At 42.9% G+C, this 16,357-nt stretch overlaps 1 protein-coding gene across 11 annotated transcripts in view; it reads left to right on the top strand.

The window, feature by feature from the left end:
• The window catches only part of KYAT3 (kynurenine aminotransferase 3), a 496,355-nt gene that overhangs the window by 158,946 nt on the left and 321,052 nt on the right, over positions 1-16,357 (top strand). For all 11 annotated transcript variants that reach the window (XM_069232317.1, XM_069232320.1, XM_069232316.1 and 8 more), the window contains one exon: positions 106-250. In XM_069232317.1, the coding sequence (XP_069088418.1) occupies positions 106-250 (145 nt within the window). The remainder of the gene's footprint in view (positions 1-105; positions 251-16,357) is intronic.

Raw genomic sequence — 16,357 nt, 5'->3', positions numbered from 1 at the left:
GGAATATTGTAGCTTGCAAATTTGAGAGTATGTGCTGTAATTGTTAGAATGGCAGAGTACACTAGATATACGCAGTGCAGTCTTAAACATTTCCTTTTTTTCCAGGGTTGAATTTACTTCCCTTGCTGCTGACAACAGAGTTGTGAATCTTGGTCAGGGTTTTCCTGATATATCCCCACCAAGTTATGTGAAAGAAGGTTTGATGAAAGCTGCAGAAGTTGACATGATGAATCAATATACCCGAGGTTTTGTAAGTGATTTATTTTTAATAAAAGTAAATATTGGAATCTGTTGGCATGTTCCCTACTATTCCTGCTATATGAATCTTTGTACAATATGTCAACTGAGTCAAAATGCATCTTAACTGTCTCTGCCAATAGTTTAGCATTAGCGTTATTATATGAGACGTTTATGAAAACATGCAACACCTGACACCATGAAATGAGGGTGTGGGAAATGCACATTGAAGTTTGGAAGAATTTGACTTCAAGACTAGCTACATATGTACTTTGATCTCACAAACATAGCTATTTATATTTATGTATCATGGTGTACATTGAATAAGGGTTAACGTAAACATTGTGCTCTTTGTTGGTTCTTGCCAAAATAGAGAGTGGGTGTTCCAGTCAGGTAGTAACATACAGCAGACAAATGTTACATACAAAAACTCATCTTTGGAGAGCAGGCTGGAAATAGAGGTGAGGAGACCATTTGAATGTCTGCCTGAGTATTGCTTTCTTGTAATTTACAGTACCACCATTGAAGTGTGGTGTGTGCAATATGTTGTTTCACCTCGCCAGCCAGACCTTCTGTAGCATTCTCTTCATTGAACCACATATTCTCCTTCAGTCTGTAGAAAAAAAACCTTACTGCCCAGTAACCTTGTTAAAGGGAGCTCTTCTGTATCTTGGACTGCGTGGTAGACAACTGACATTGTCTGCATAGATCAACTGCTCTTGAGCGACTCACTGAAAACATTCCAAGATCTTAGATTAGAATTTGCCATAGACCAGTCCCAGCATTGGAAATAGTCAATTGATGAACTGTCTGAGTGGCAGCCTGAGTAGGGTCACATACCTCTTGTCACTTTTCTCAATATGTCTCCAATATGTCATTTTCTGGAGACCTGGGGGAGGTGGTATCTGGCTTCCAGAGGTTGTTGATATACCACTTGTACTCCATCCCCATGAGGGAAAAGTTGTGAGAATTCAAAAGACAATGTTACATCACAGCTATGCTCTAGAAGACTGGTCTGCACTCTTACAAAAGAGTGACAATATTACTCGGGGAGTCCAAATTGAAATTCAACTACTTTAAAATATTACACAACTGTTACTGGACTCCCCAGAGGCTGAACAGGGTAGGTCTATTGCCAAAGAGTATATGTTGGAGATGCGGGGTTTGTTCTTCCACACATACTATGGCAATGCCCTGGACTCACCTCCTACTGGATGCCTGTCTGGTCACTAGCAAGCACAATGAGAATACAGGTAACCCCTTTAATAAAACTAGCACTCCTCATCACACAGCGGACTGTGTAGTGCCCAGTAAATCAAGTCAAAACTGGCCGTCTACAGCACAAGCTTTCTTTACCCCAACACTTGGAATGATTGTTCGAACTTGCATAGTGTGAGGGGGTTATCTGTAAAATCAATGACCATGTGGAAAGGTTTGACACAATATGAGAACCTTTCCTTAAACTTCCACCAATCCCAGGGCAGAATACGTCTATACATATTAGGGATATATTACTTGTTATGGACGGAGGGTTTATTCAGTATTGTACACATCTTTGAATACATCACTTAATAATGACAAAAAGAAATGCTTTCAAATGCAGGGAACCAGTGACTGAGAAGGATGGACAGATCAAGGAAGTTTTTACACCCTCCAACGGTCCCTGCGACTGGTTATCTTTGGGGTAGCCCAAATAAACCTCTAGATTTTCTGGAGGTTCACACAAAAACAAAAAGACAATAACTCTAGTGGGATAGTTACACATATTTTAGTCTATAATAGTACTTGAATTATTATTGGATCAGGTCATTGTTTGCTAATACATGTATCAAATCTATTAATCCATTCAGACACCTCCTTCAATGTTGCTAGTTTATTTGTGAATGCTGTTATTAAATCAAATTACAATAGAACTTTAAAACCACAGACACACTGTCTTTGTACATATAGCAATATATGGATGGCTCAAAACATCATTCCTTGTTGGGTCCATCATGAGGTAGTCCACTTTCCATCTTTATAACAGTCGCCAAATATTCACATGCTGAAAATCCAATGTAATGAGGCCGGTAATTCTTGCATCAATCTTCGTTTTCTAATGTCAATATGGCCTCCTCTCGAGGAATAGTAAACATTTTGGCCAGTCAGTTTCTGGCCTTTTCAGGACTATACAAGGGAGTGTGACCCTGCTGAAGTCGCCACCAAATTATTATCAGACCTCTCTCATGCATGTTTAGAATTTACTTTTTTACATCAAGTATCCTCATGAGTGGGGTGATATTATACAAATCTTGAATCTGACAGTGTCTGCGATCTGGCGACTAGATGCATAAGCAGGCGCTCTCAAGAATTTGTGTCTTACTAAGAAGCCGACTGCCAATCCACATCGGTAAATCTAACCTCGGGTAGCCCCGGAATTAAAAAAATGACTACCGGTCTTCCACCAAATGGAAGGGCAATCTAGGTTTTGTATGCAAGTTTTTTTTTTTTTTTTTTTTACTCTTTTTATTGGATTTCTAACAGGTGCATACCATATCCAGAGAAAGTGTGCAGAACAGTACTTTACAGCAGCACCAGTGTGATGAAAAAGAACAACAATCCCCCCAGCCCTTCCACAAACATATCCTCATAATTGGTCTCTTTGCCACGTAATATGTTTTCCAGTCCTTCTGCCTCGCAATAGTCCTTATTTTACAGTCCACATTGTACTCCGGTGGATCCATAGAATAGGGTGTCTGGGGGGACGTCCAGGCCCCCAAACCTGTATACAAGTTTTGATATCAGCACACTGCTCCTGAGGATACTCAGTGTAGAAAGTGAATTCTAAACATGCATGAGAGGTCTGATAATACTTTGGTGGCAACTAAGATGATGCTTCTTACTGTTGTGGCAGCAGAGGTAGTTAAAAGAAAGTACTTGAAGATTTTTAGTGGACGAGGGTCAGAAGGACAACTGGCTGGCCTGCTTGCCTTGACCAGATCCATAAATTCACTTTATGATATTTGTTTGAAGGAATGCAGAGGCTGGGTCAGCATACAGTTGGAGGGGAGTTTTGGAGATGGGTTGGTGCTGGTAGTTTTCCTTTGTTTCATATAGGAGTTCAATGTGTCTGCATTGGTTGTGTAATGATTTGCCAGTTTATCAGTTAATGGTTGAATAATGTGATGAGTTCCTTTTGTGCATTTAGGTTCACGAACTTCAATGAGAATTTTATAATATTCTTTATTTGCACATTTAGCATTTTGAAGTCTGTCTGACTAGTCCCTTTATTTTTTAGCATTTTTTGATTGTTGACATGCATATTCTATTAAGTTTCTGTAGGTGAAGTTTGCCTTAATTGCTCTCTGTTTTGTGCCAGGTGCGGTGTAGCTATCTAATTTGTTGTTTTATCTCTTTTAGTTCTGTATTTCTACAAGGTGCTTGTTTTCTTTTTCTGTTTTGTTGTTCTTAGTTGTATGAGGATATCAAAAGGTCTTGTAGCCACTGGATTTTGCACTGAATGTCTTGTGATGGATGTTAGTAGTGTTTTCAAAATTGAGTTTGTTCCAGGATCGATAGGTGGATGCATGTAAGTTAGTCTTAGTTTTGGATTAGAAAAATTATATCTAGGACATATCCAGCGATGTGTGTGGGTTTGTGTAAGATCTGATGTAGTTTCATTGTGACTAGGCCACTAATGATGGTTTTTGGATGGAGCATATTGCATTTGTCAAACCAAATGTTTAGGTCGCCAAGAATGCATAGGTTGGAGTGTAGTGTTTTAAGGATTGAAACTGTGTCTAGAAATGTGTGTGGGAATGTTGCATTGCAAGGTGGTGGTCTGTAAAGGAGAAGGAAGTTACAGGAGGAGGTTGGTGTCTGGAGCGGTATTGGGGTCAATTGAGACTGCTATGCTGGCTGCCAGTCTCTCTCTGTTGGCAGTTAAAAGGGGGGATTGAGTTCAGGGCCAGCAAGGGTCAGTTTGCATTGGGATTTGCCTCATTTAAATAGGACAGGCCCTAGGTGGGCATTTTGAAAATAGGACTGGTTTGGGAATGCAAATTGTCTTAGGCCTAGGTTCAAAGTTGTAATCAGTGAATGTATACGGTGTCTTGTGAGAGATGCTTTCCATCACCAGCTCATCAGATCATGCTGAACATGCACGAGCCCAGAGAAAGATGCTGTTTGCTTGTTCTGTGCCATCACCCTGGAGAATGACTGAGTTAACCCCACTTCTCCTTGTACTCTGGTTTGGAAGTGTTCTCGGTGGTTAGAGCAGTTGCCTTTCTGTAAGCCTAACAAACACAAAATGCTCAAGAGTAGGTCTTCTTTGTGGAGGAACAAGTTAACTAGTTGGGAGTTGATTGGTCACTACTGGATTTTGTGGGAGCCCTTGATGGAGTGAGAGGTTGAAGCTGCCTCCTGGTGATGAAGCATGGGCAGGTAGCTAGAATCCTTCCACAGCTGCTTGGTATCTGTCACATTGACCAGGGTTAAGTTTTCCAGCATCTTCAAAAGGTAAGCCTTAGTAATTTTTTTAAACTCCTGAGTACCAAGACAAGGTACCAAGGCTCTTCAAAAAACACAATGACAAAACATAGGATCTACTAATGTGTCCCTGTCTGAAGTTTTGGCAGAACTTTTGAGGTTAGTGCAGACTGTTGAACATAAGTATCTGGCAATAGGGGGCCATTGTCAACTACAGCATCCAGCCTTACCCTCTGTAGGATTTCAGGAGCCAAAATAGTGACTAAATCAAAAGGTAAAACTTGAGCGACCTTGGTGGCTACATTGTTCAAAGTCAGTTTTAGAGCCAAAAACTCTAAACGAGAAAAAGTTTCAAAGAAGCCCTGCCAAAAGAAAGTTTATGGGCTTTATCACAAAGGACATCTCTTTGTGGATATCTCTGCTCAAGTACATTTCCTCCCACACTTCTGTGGAGACATTGGCCTGGATGGTATTCATAAATTCCACACAGAAATCTCTTCCTAGTATTAGGTTTTATGAGTCTCCAGTCCTTTACGTGGTTAGATGAAAGCTCTTAAAATTGAAATTACAACAGTACATTTCTACAAGTAACCTTAACTTAATTTCTATTGTCTACCATGGAAGCTGAGATCTCCATCACCAATAGGGAAGCTGAATGGAAAGTATAAGGAAATAATATACACCTGACCACAATAGCACACACCGAACTCTCATTAACATTGAAAACGCATATTTTCAGCCAACACCTTAGGCTATGCCATATTCCACGTGGTCTGTGTGACACTGTGAGCACCAGGAACCAGATTCAGCCTCCAGGATGCAGACCACTTCATTCAAGAGACAGAAGAACTTTACTGAGGCGGAGGTGGACCTTGTAGTTCACTTGTTATGTGGAACACTACAGGGAACTACATGTTTTCCTTCCATACAACCTCAGTGGAGCAGAGAAGGCACCCATATGACTGAAGGTAGCAGAGACTGTCGGAGCTTTGGGGGCGGAGGTTCTCTGTGTGGGGATCTCAGGAAAAAGTGGAAGTATGAGAACAGAAGTGGGAAAGAGATGTTCTCCAGGGTACAGGTGACAAAGTCTCTTTCTGGAGGCAGATCTAGACTCCATCTCTGATTGACCTCCCTGCAGCACACTTGACCTGCTACATGTCCTGACTGTTCCAAGATAACGCAGCATAAGTCCAGGTAAGAAACTACATCCCTGTATTTTTGTGTATATTTTTAATTTGTTTTCTTATGTCAGCCATGTCACACTTCTTCCCCCCACCGGCAGACGAGAGGCAAACATCTTACACTTCTCATCTACACACACATATATCTACACACAACTACGTGTGTGTGTGTATATATGTATATACATATATATATATATATATATCACTTAAAAATAACCAAAGGTTACAGGGACATTATAGTTAGGTAATAGAATTAAATAAACATGGCAAACAACCTCTCTCCCCCCCCCCCCAATCAAACAACCCCCCTCCCTCCACTTATGATCGAAACAGGCCCGAAGAGGTGGCGGTTCCTGGGACACGGGAAGGGGTGCCAAACCTACCCTCCCCCCCCCGCATTTAATTAACACATTTTGCCTCGGGGAGTTGCTTCCTGGTATAAGAGTTGGCATCTAATCCAATCTCTGCATGAGATCAGACGTATTCGCAAAGTCTTCGCACTTCCAGATATCTATATTTAGTTTTCTTTTAATATTTTAAAAACTGCTGAACTGATTTACACCAGATAAGAAAAAGCACTCTTTCTGGACCAAGAGCTACCTTCCTCCCAGATTTTGTATAATTCCATCCAGCAGTTTGGCTGTAGTCGTGTCTAAAATCCCTATGGAAATTAAAATGGTAAATGCACTTTTTTTTAACCTCCTTTTTCTCGGTCCCCGCTTGACAGATTACTCCGAAACTTCCCATGTGCAATAATAATTACTGATACACTTAAAAAAAAAATGGTTAAGATTTGTGAAAAAACACTTACTATGGAAACATAGTACTAACTATAACTACCTACTGGCAACCTCCATTAGGTAATATATACATTGATTAAACACACTGCATTTTCTTAATTATTCCATATTTTAAGTGCATTTGTGTCATTTGCAGGAGTCCTCTCTGCAGCTGAAGGGTGGCAACCAGTGGACATGTCTAAAGGTAACCTCATAACACACAGGTTTGCCATATTTAAATCTCTGATATTTCCACACGCAGAGATTTCTATCACCTGGTTTTATATCCATCAACAATATGACAATATCTCTATTGTGTATGTTTGTTATGCATACTCAATATATACTTAAATTGTTTTTCCATACACTTCCAATGTGATCATTCATGTGATGTTATACTTTGTTGTAATCCTCTGTTGTCTTCCCAACTCCAACTGCCAAAATGCCCTCTTCTGGTTTAACCTTGGGGCCCAGATGTATATTGGCCAAGGGTAATCGAAGGATGGCTGACTGGTAAGTCTTTACAAAAATAATTTGCAATATATATATATATATCTGTGTTTCTCTCTCTAACTGTATTTTTAATTTTTTATAAAAACTGTCTTTGTTTACTTGACATACACATATAAAATGTGAAATTAAAAGTATAATGTTATATGGCTATCCTTTATTTGAATGCCACTAAATGTGTCCTTTCATTTTACAGTTATTTTCATAAGTAGCTGCTTGCAGCATGTGTAGCCATAGATCACATGCTGTGCATATTCCTATCATCTAGAGTTGGATTTGGATGTTACAAGCTGTTTTTCTTCAAAGGAGAGGTTTTAGTTTCTAGGTAACTCAGGATACCTCCCCTGTAACACAAAATGCACCAGGACTCAGGCTCCACTCCCACTGGTTTCAAATGTGTTTCAATTGCTCTGTTACTGCTGCACAACAAAAAAAGAAAATTACTTTGATATTGGATGACTGGGCCACCCATTTTATCAAAAGCAAAAAGAACAGATGATGGACTGAATGCTGAACAATGCAACCATTCACCCCAGTCACAAAGATCTGGATTTAATCCATTGTTTTTTAGCCCACCACACCACCCCAGTTTGGACCCAGCCATATGCAAATCAGTCTTGACCCTGTTTCCCATGGGAACAGTCCAGCCTGAACTGCGAAGCCAGGTCCTCCCTGAACTGGAAACAAGCATCCTGGGACCTTTTTCAGGGTATCACCCTTCATCAGCCGGGCTAGCTTGAATCCATCAACACAGCTTTCCCTTCCACACTCAGCCATTCAAGCTGTTCTCAGTAGCTCTCCACAGATCCATTGCACTCACATCGAGACTCGGGGCGAACTAACCAACAAGAGGGCAGCTGACGTAATTATAGAGCTGACCCTTCAGTTGAATTTTCTTTAGAACCCTACCCTTTTAGGGCATCTCCTTGTGATGACATCTCTCCTTAACATACGGTAATTGTTAGGGTTGCAACCCACTATAGCGTGCCATCTGAAACCCTACAGAGGGCCAAGGGTCAAGCAGGAGGTACTGGGCCCAACCATGGTGGTTGAGGCGTTTTATTCCTGATGTCCTGTGGCCTGACCTTCTAGGGCAGTGGTTCCCAACCTTTTGATTTCTGTGGACCCCCACTTTAACATTAATGGAACCCAGAGACCCCCACTGAATCATCATGGGAATCCGGGGACCCCCGCTTGAGTCATTACTGGAAGCTGGGGACCTAATTTGTCAATATTTGTTAATGTTTTTTAATTTTCTAGGCTTCGCGGACCCCCAGGTGTCCCCGGGCCACAGGTTGGGAACCACTGTTCTAGGGGTATTAAGTAATTGGCCCAAGTATTATCAATTTCGGCCCTTCACTTTCAGTGGTAGCATGGGTCAGGCAGTCCAAGGCTGTTCGGATGGGAGTGGGTAGGGTAGGTGTGAGGCACACACAGAACTAAGACACAATAACGGCAATAAGATGATTGTCCAGCCAAATATTTGATTTATTAGAAAAAATAATATTTGAATGTGATTACAGAAAGCACAGAATAAACACATTACATAATCCCAACATCCACTTAGATCGGCCTCTAGCGCCATCCTGGACAGAATCCTCTAGTACCTCTGCCCTGCCCTGTCTAGTGGAGTCGGTTATTCCCCCTTGTATACTGGAGGTGAATCCCACATGCGGCCCACACTAGTCCACATGCAACAAGTCTATATCTTACTTTAAGAGATAATACTAGCGGTATTTGAGTGCTAAGCCTTCAAAAGTCTTATCCAACCCAACGGCAGCCAACAATCCCAAAAGGACCAGGGTGCCCCTTCGCAAGTTCTGATCTTCTGATGCTGAAGGCCTGTGACCTCTTGCGGTCTTTCCCAGATATCTTGTTGGTCTCTTCTGTCCTCTGCTGGCCCGGTGTCCATGTGAGACATCCTCACTCGGCTCCTGTGATGTTTGGCCACTGTTACTCCTGGCTTCTTCAGCATGGGGAACCAGAGCAGCAGCCCTGACTCCTGGTTACACAGGGGTGAAGGGCTCACCGACAACAGCCCACACACATGTGATTGCTTTGTCTACATGGAGCCCCCTTTCTGGTGACAAGGAGGTTGCTGACCTTTGAGCCTACAAAGGTGTCACCCCGAACTTCAGGATGGATGCCTTCCTGGTCACACATGGGTCGCTGACTTTGGCACACAAAGGAGACCGCACACACCTCATGGTGGTCCCACGTCCTGGTGACATCGGTGACACAGACATTGCAAGACTGAACAAGAATCTGGCACTTTTCCTGTGCTAACAACCTAGGGTCTCACTCTTAACTGATCGATATCCCCTAACCAAGAACCCTCCCTCGGGACCCCCCCCCCCCCCCCCCCCCCTGTTCTCTCCAGGTACTCCTCTCCTCACAGGGTCCACTGGCCTTTACAGGCAGGCACAAGACTAGTGTTTCAGGCTCAGGGCAAACTTTTATGACTTCCTAGTTGATGGTCCCCCACCCAGCAGGGAGAATAGCAGACCTTGGTCCCTAGTCCCAGCTGCAATAGCTCTATGTCTTGACCTCCTTCTTTCTCCTGATGAACAGTGCTATTGAACAACTTGTGGGTCTCATGCTCCAATCTTAATATTCCACCTCCAGACACAAATGTGATTTAGTGTCTGATCCTTTGAAATTTGAGTTATGGGGTGCGCTCCTTTGAAGTGCACTCTCCTCTGCTCCCCCCTTTGTCATAATGGCAGTCTGACACAGCAGGAGTGGCTCCAATTCTGATTGACCTACAACAGACCAAGGGAGTAACCGGGGATCACACTTGGCTGCCATCTTCCACTGAAAAATGCCTCAAAGTTTCAAAGGTCTAAGCCTTCCTCTCTATCAAGGTTCCCTAGTCCACGGTACCAACCTGATCAGTCCCACCCACTCCTGACAATGAGCCCAGGCCCAAATGACTAGTATCTCTTCCCTGAATCGGAGACCTTTGATGTGTGGAGAGTATGCTCTTCTCTTATTTCAGTGCGTTCTCCAACTCCAGCCCTTGTGAATGTCAGCAATACTCATCTCCTGTCTGGGAGTTTCCAAACTCTGTGTTTCCAAAATGAATCCCACAGGCCTCCATTTTATATACCATACACAGGCACACTCATCACAGTAAGCACATGCAAAACCTACACATGCATGCGGAAGAAGAGTTTCTTGTAGAGCCAAAAAAAAGCACACAGTTACTGCCAAATGTTTAAATCTATACTGTAGTGCTTTACAGAAAACTTGAAAGACCCTGTAAAAACAACAATACTCTTCCTTAGAGTAGAGAAAAAAGTTCAGGCCTGCACCGAAAGACCCATTATTCATCTGGGGGCAATTGCCAGGCTCGTGCCATTCTCAATGCATGAAAGAGAGCTCTTATGACGGCATAAGGGATGCATTCCATGGCACTACTCACCAGGTGAAACAACCTCCAAGACTAGAACGAAGGAGATAGTACAAGATAGGAAGGTAATCTTCTACACAAGATTCAGGTGCACACAGCAGTCCCTGCCTCTAGGCAGGTCATTACCTGCATCCTCTTGTGACTCCATTCATGGCTCAAGATGTCCGGTTTGAGCCCATAAGTCCAGTAACACATTAGTCGGCTGCTGTTTGATTGTCAAAACCTTATTGACTATTAGTTGGACGAAATGCTGGAAAAGATCAACCAAGATATGGACACAACAGTGGACAGATTTTCACAGACATTTGCAGCAGTCAGTGCACCTTCCACCATGCAGCAATTCCAACCACAATAGTCCTTTCAGGAAGGCCTCAACCGGACAGACAAAAACAGTAGGTATGGATTGTGTGGCTATGGCTGCGCAAAAAACTGAGATGTCCAATGCAGAGGCACCTCTGCCAACAAGCAGTAACTCACTACATATTATTCTCCTCCCACAATGAAAGAACACCTTTCATGGGATGATTAGGGTTATACCTCCCTCAATGGCAGCAAATATCCTCACTCCAGTAGGTGGTCTTCACAGTTGCTCACTACAATTATTTGGAATTCTGCACCACCCTCTAAATAATCGCCCTGCCACCACAGCATCAGAAACAATCATTGCAGGCTGCTATTGAAGGATGTGAAAGCTTTCCTCTGTGGAGTGATAGAAGTTGTCCCAGCACATAAACAAGGGCTATGAGTCTCTAGTAAAACGTCTGCTCTCTGGACCTCCAAATCCTCAAGATAGGCTAAAGGCGTTGGCCCATCTTGGATCTATGAGTGCTCCGCCTCAACACTACGTCTAACCATTTAATTCCATATCCTGATAAATCATGTCAGTTGTCAGCATCTCACATTTCTGATAAATGGAGTTCTCCACTAGTCTTAACAGTCCCAGAGTATTTACCAGATTTCTAGCCATGGTGGCAGCACACCTCAGAGGCAGTCACTTTCATGTCTTTCTATTTTTGGACGACTGGCTGGGAAGGAGGGACAGTCATGTACAATGCCTCGCCCACATCCAACAAACCTTTCTACTTCTTCACTGACGTTGCTTTATGATCAACTCAAATAAGTTATACCTGTCTCCACAACAAAGGCAGGTGATTCTGGGAGCCTCACTCAACTTAGTCACGGGCAAAGCCCGGAGAGAATGTCATTTTGGCCACTGCTTCGCCTGTAACAAATCTCCCAGCCTCTGAGAGTGAGAATAAAGAAGCTGTGGGAATGGTGGTGTCTTGTATTGCTCCAGTTCCAAATGCAAGGTTACATATTCTCCCTCTACAAAAGTACCTTTGCAGGCAGAGGTCACAGGGAACTGGAAAGCTCTAGTGTTGGTGGAACTCGCTGTTCAGCTCAGTGCAATGGCACTGTTACTGGGCAGGTCAATTTCTACCAAACAGCAACATTATGGCGGCTGTGTGAGACACTGGAGGAGGAGTGACACGGACCCCCCGACATACTGAGGCTGCTAGTTTCTCTGCTCCTCAAACTACATGCAAGCTGGTGTGAGGGCTGTATGGAGCACTACTGGTGGACATGACCCGACCACTTACTCAACTCAAAGACAAATGGTAAGAGGATTTGTGGGCCCCCATATCCGAAGCGGATTGGATTAAATGCTAGACGAAGCCTCGAAGATATACCCCAGTGCATGATTTAAGTTGCTTCATTACTCTGTAATACATGTTTAGTTTGCCCCCAGACTACTTAACACCTACTTTACCCACACCTCATATGAATAAACTAAATGTTGCCTGGAGGGAGCAGCAATGCTAGACATGATATGGGGTGGCACGCTCCTGACTGACTTTTGGACAAAGGTACTAAGCTTCCTGAGCAATGTCACGGATCATATTGTTGGCATCCCCTATGACATATAAGTGCTTTATCCATGCCCACCCAAAAACAAACTGACATCCTGACTTATTGACTTGGCATTGATACTAGTCATATGTCACATTACGATGTAGTGGAAAGGATCTTCTGAACCCCAGATCTTCTACAGTGGGCTGAGAGAGAGTGGCATTCTCCTTAGAAATGCCCAAAAGGGCAGGGGAACACTAGACTTTACTTGAGCTTGGGAGACTGATTCACATAATGATAGAAGACACAGAGGACAATGCTGCCTCTTCCCCCTGAACAACCAACCTCTTAAACCTGTAGAAGATGACTGTACCTGCCGGGACCCTTCATATCCCCAATACCATGTTGCCTGCCCATGATCAGGATGGATAATTAAACTCTAGCCTTCTACATCCAGTCTGTACTATAATATATGCATAGTGGTCCCGTGGGACTCATTTATAATGGGGACACCATGTTAATTAAAAGGATTTATTTCTACGTATCATGATTTCAACATACAATAGATGTTATATTAATTGTTAGAGACAAGGCAAAGTTACACTACAAAACACTGTTTTTTTCTCCTTAGGAATGACTCCCATGGGACAGCTGTGCATCTATCATAGTGGTATTGTAGGGTTGTCTTTGGTTTCAAATATATACCAGGTGTGTACTAGTCACACTATAGCAGTGACGGCAACCTACTACCTATTTATTTCCCTTGCCATAATCTGATCGTGAGTTGCAGGACACTATGGGGAGGAGGGGATGGGACAGGGAAGGGAATGGATAGTGGTGCATTGCAGAGGAAATAGCTGTTAATTGTTTGACTAATGTAGACTGCTCGTCATTTATAATCATGCACTGCTGTACTACCTATGCAATCGCTGGTTGACTAGAAGTTCCCCTAATCAACATCTAAACCTTACAGTATGCAACAAGGTGTCTATGTTGATGATGCTATGTGCTCTTCCGACATGATTCATCCTGCTACTCTATACATGCTCGGTGCTTATGTGAAAATTTAATAAAATCTGTTTTAAAAAAAGTTGTTACTGGGTCGGTCATTTTTCACCCTACATGCATGGGTGACCATCAGTGCAGAGACTCTTGTATGGGTAGAGTAGCCCACATAGGCAACCTTACAATCCAGGAACAGTGGTCCCTTCAACAATGCTCACGCCGACCCAGTGTCTTGGAGTTCAAATCGTTACAGTACGTGATCACAGCTCTTGAGAAAAATGTGCTGCTATATAACGGTCATGCGAACAGACACCATGACCTAGTTATTAGACACAGAAACAATGTGGAATACATACGATACAACTGCCAAATTGCTCATAAAGCCTGGTACTGGCAATTAGTCACGAAGTACTCTTGCTGGGAGAATACCATCTGGGGTGGACAAACTCTCTGCACAAATTGCCACCTGGGAGATAACCTCCCAGGGGCTGAATAATTACTTACAATGTTACGGTACCCCACAGAAGACCTCTCAGCTGTAATCTCTAGGAAATGCTTTGAGTCAACTGGCTATGAGTATTTGTATATGTTTTTCTGCTGCTGGTATTTATTCTGTATGTGATCACAAAGGTTTGTCCGGTGCCAGTGATGCTGATTCTCATTGCTCCAATGTAGATCAGACAACAGTGATTCTATCTTCACCTAAAGATGGCAATACAACTGCACAAAAATCTGTAACTCCACCCAGACTTGCTTAGACGTCAGGTCCAGTTACTACACCCCAATTTCGAGATGCTCAGTCTTGCCATTTCACACCTCAGGTACAACAAGAGCATATTATGCAGCTAAATGGAAACTATTTGTACACTATTGTAAAGATCTTAAATATCAACCCTTAGAGGTCACAGCACAAAACGCTATTTGTTGCCTCTTACACCTCCTAAAGTCAGGCCTTGCCTACTAGCCTGTATAGGTACATTCAGCAGCGGTAGCTGCTTACCTGAAAAATACACCAGTCGCGGCTCGTAGTGTTAAAGGTGCATCGGGGGCTAATATGAATAAAATAAAAAAATAAAAAACTTACCTGAACGCCCTGTCTCTCCGCACCCCGCTCCTCTACTGGCGGCAGGCAGGCACAGGCACTCAGCCTGACCTGCGTCCAATTCTGAAGCTGCTTAGAGCAGCATCAGGATTGGCTGGGAGCACCCAGCCAGGGCGCTCCCAGGCAGACTGGGAGCCTGTGTAGGCTCTCTCCAGCCCAGCAACTATTTGCTGGGCTGGAGAGAGGCCTGTGCCCATGTGTGTTTTGCAGGCCAGAGACGGCTGGCCAAACAAATGTGCTCAGAGGGGGAGTGAGTACTCCCCTTCACTGCTCGTCACCCCCGTGGCCCCGCCCCTTTAGAAATAAACAATAATAAAGCTGCTGGCTTGGGGGGGGGGGGAGGTGTCAGCAACTCTCCTCCACCTTCATGGAGGAGCCGCCCCTGGAACACACAACACCAGTCTCTTTAAAATTCCTGATAAAAGGGTTCATCGGAGGGCTTCAAAGCACATTTCTGCCAAGACTGCTGCAGGTCCCATCTTGGGACCCCAATGTAGTCCTTACGGATGTCATGGGAACCCTCTTTATTTGTGTCCAGGGCAATTTCTCTGATGAAATAGATTTTGCTTTTGGCTGTCCTCTCCCTTAGAAGAGTGCTCGATCTCCAAGCTTGACCAGTGAAGAAACCAGTTAAGCAGAACTGTTGTTTTGCCAAAAGTAGTCTTGCCATCTTATCTCACCACAAGCACAATCAGCAACAGAAATACACCTTGAATGCTAGAAGTGCCATAATGTACTTTACATCAGTAAAACTAAACAACTTTCTGCTGCTTTCACTCTGCCTCACCTTGGCAATTCCATTTCAGATGCTTCTCTAGCCAGGTATGTTGCTAAATGCATCCAAATCTGCCATGCCAAAAGCTCCCTGCATGTTGTACCTATTTCACATTTGACACATAAAAAAAAAGGTGCCACAATGGCCTCCTTCTGCAACATTCTTCTTGCAGATATTTGAATAGCTGCTTCGTGGTCACTTAGTCACACATTCACAAAATATTGCTTGTCATCACAGCTTGCCAATAGCCACAAGTAGACAATGTGTAGTGAAAAAAAACGAGTCCACGCATCTGCTCGCATCTGCTCACCAGTCACTGCATTAGGGATTGGGTACTGCTCTTCAGTCTATGCACAACATGTTACGAATGGAAATATTACCTGTACCAGTCATTTTGCAACCTGTAGTGCTGTACCAATTTATGTTCCTAATCCAGTCCACAACTCAATAATGATTCACATCTACACATTTACTTTTACCTAAATGGGAAAAATACAACTTGAGGTGGGGTCTGTGTGCTGTTGCTTTGTGGGTTGCAGCAGGAGTATTGAGAGTCACCTTGAAACCTCTTCTTTCAAGAAAAACAACTTACAACATCAGAGCTCAAAAATAGATGGCAGGAATGTGACACATTTCAGGCTGCAAACTGATTGTTACAAGTAAATAACATTGCATATGCAATTATTCACTTACTACTTTTGCAACACATTTCCCTATTGATTGTATTTCATCAGTCTTATATTTCATATTTTCTTATTTCTTCTCATGTCTTGTTTGTGTTCGTTAGTAACCACTTCACCCCACTATCTTTGATTCAGCAGATCTTGTACTTTGTGTTATGTGTATGACAGACTATTTAATATATCATGATACTGTTTATTTACACTAATAATTTATTTCATATACAGGGAGTGCAGAATTATTAGGCAAGTTGTATTTTTGAGGATTAATTTTATTATTGAACAACAACCATGTTCTCAATGAACCCAAAAAACTCATTAATATCAAAGCTGAAATTTTTGGAAGTAGTTTTTA

This window comes from Pleurodeles waltl, chromosome 4_2 (genome assembly GCF_031143425.1).
Source record: "Pleurodeles waltl isolate 20211129_DDA chromosome 4_2, aPleWal1.hap1.20221129, whole genome shotgun sequence".
Classification (NCBI taxonomy): domain Eukaryota; kingdom Metazoa; phylum Chordata; class Amphibia; order Caudata; family Salamandridae; genus Pleurodeles; species Pleurodeles waltl.
The sequence above is the reverse complement of the archived record's forward strand: the minus strand, read 5'-3'. Positions and strand labels throughout refer to the sequence as shown.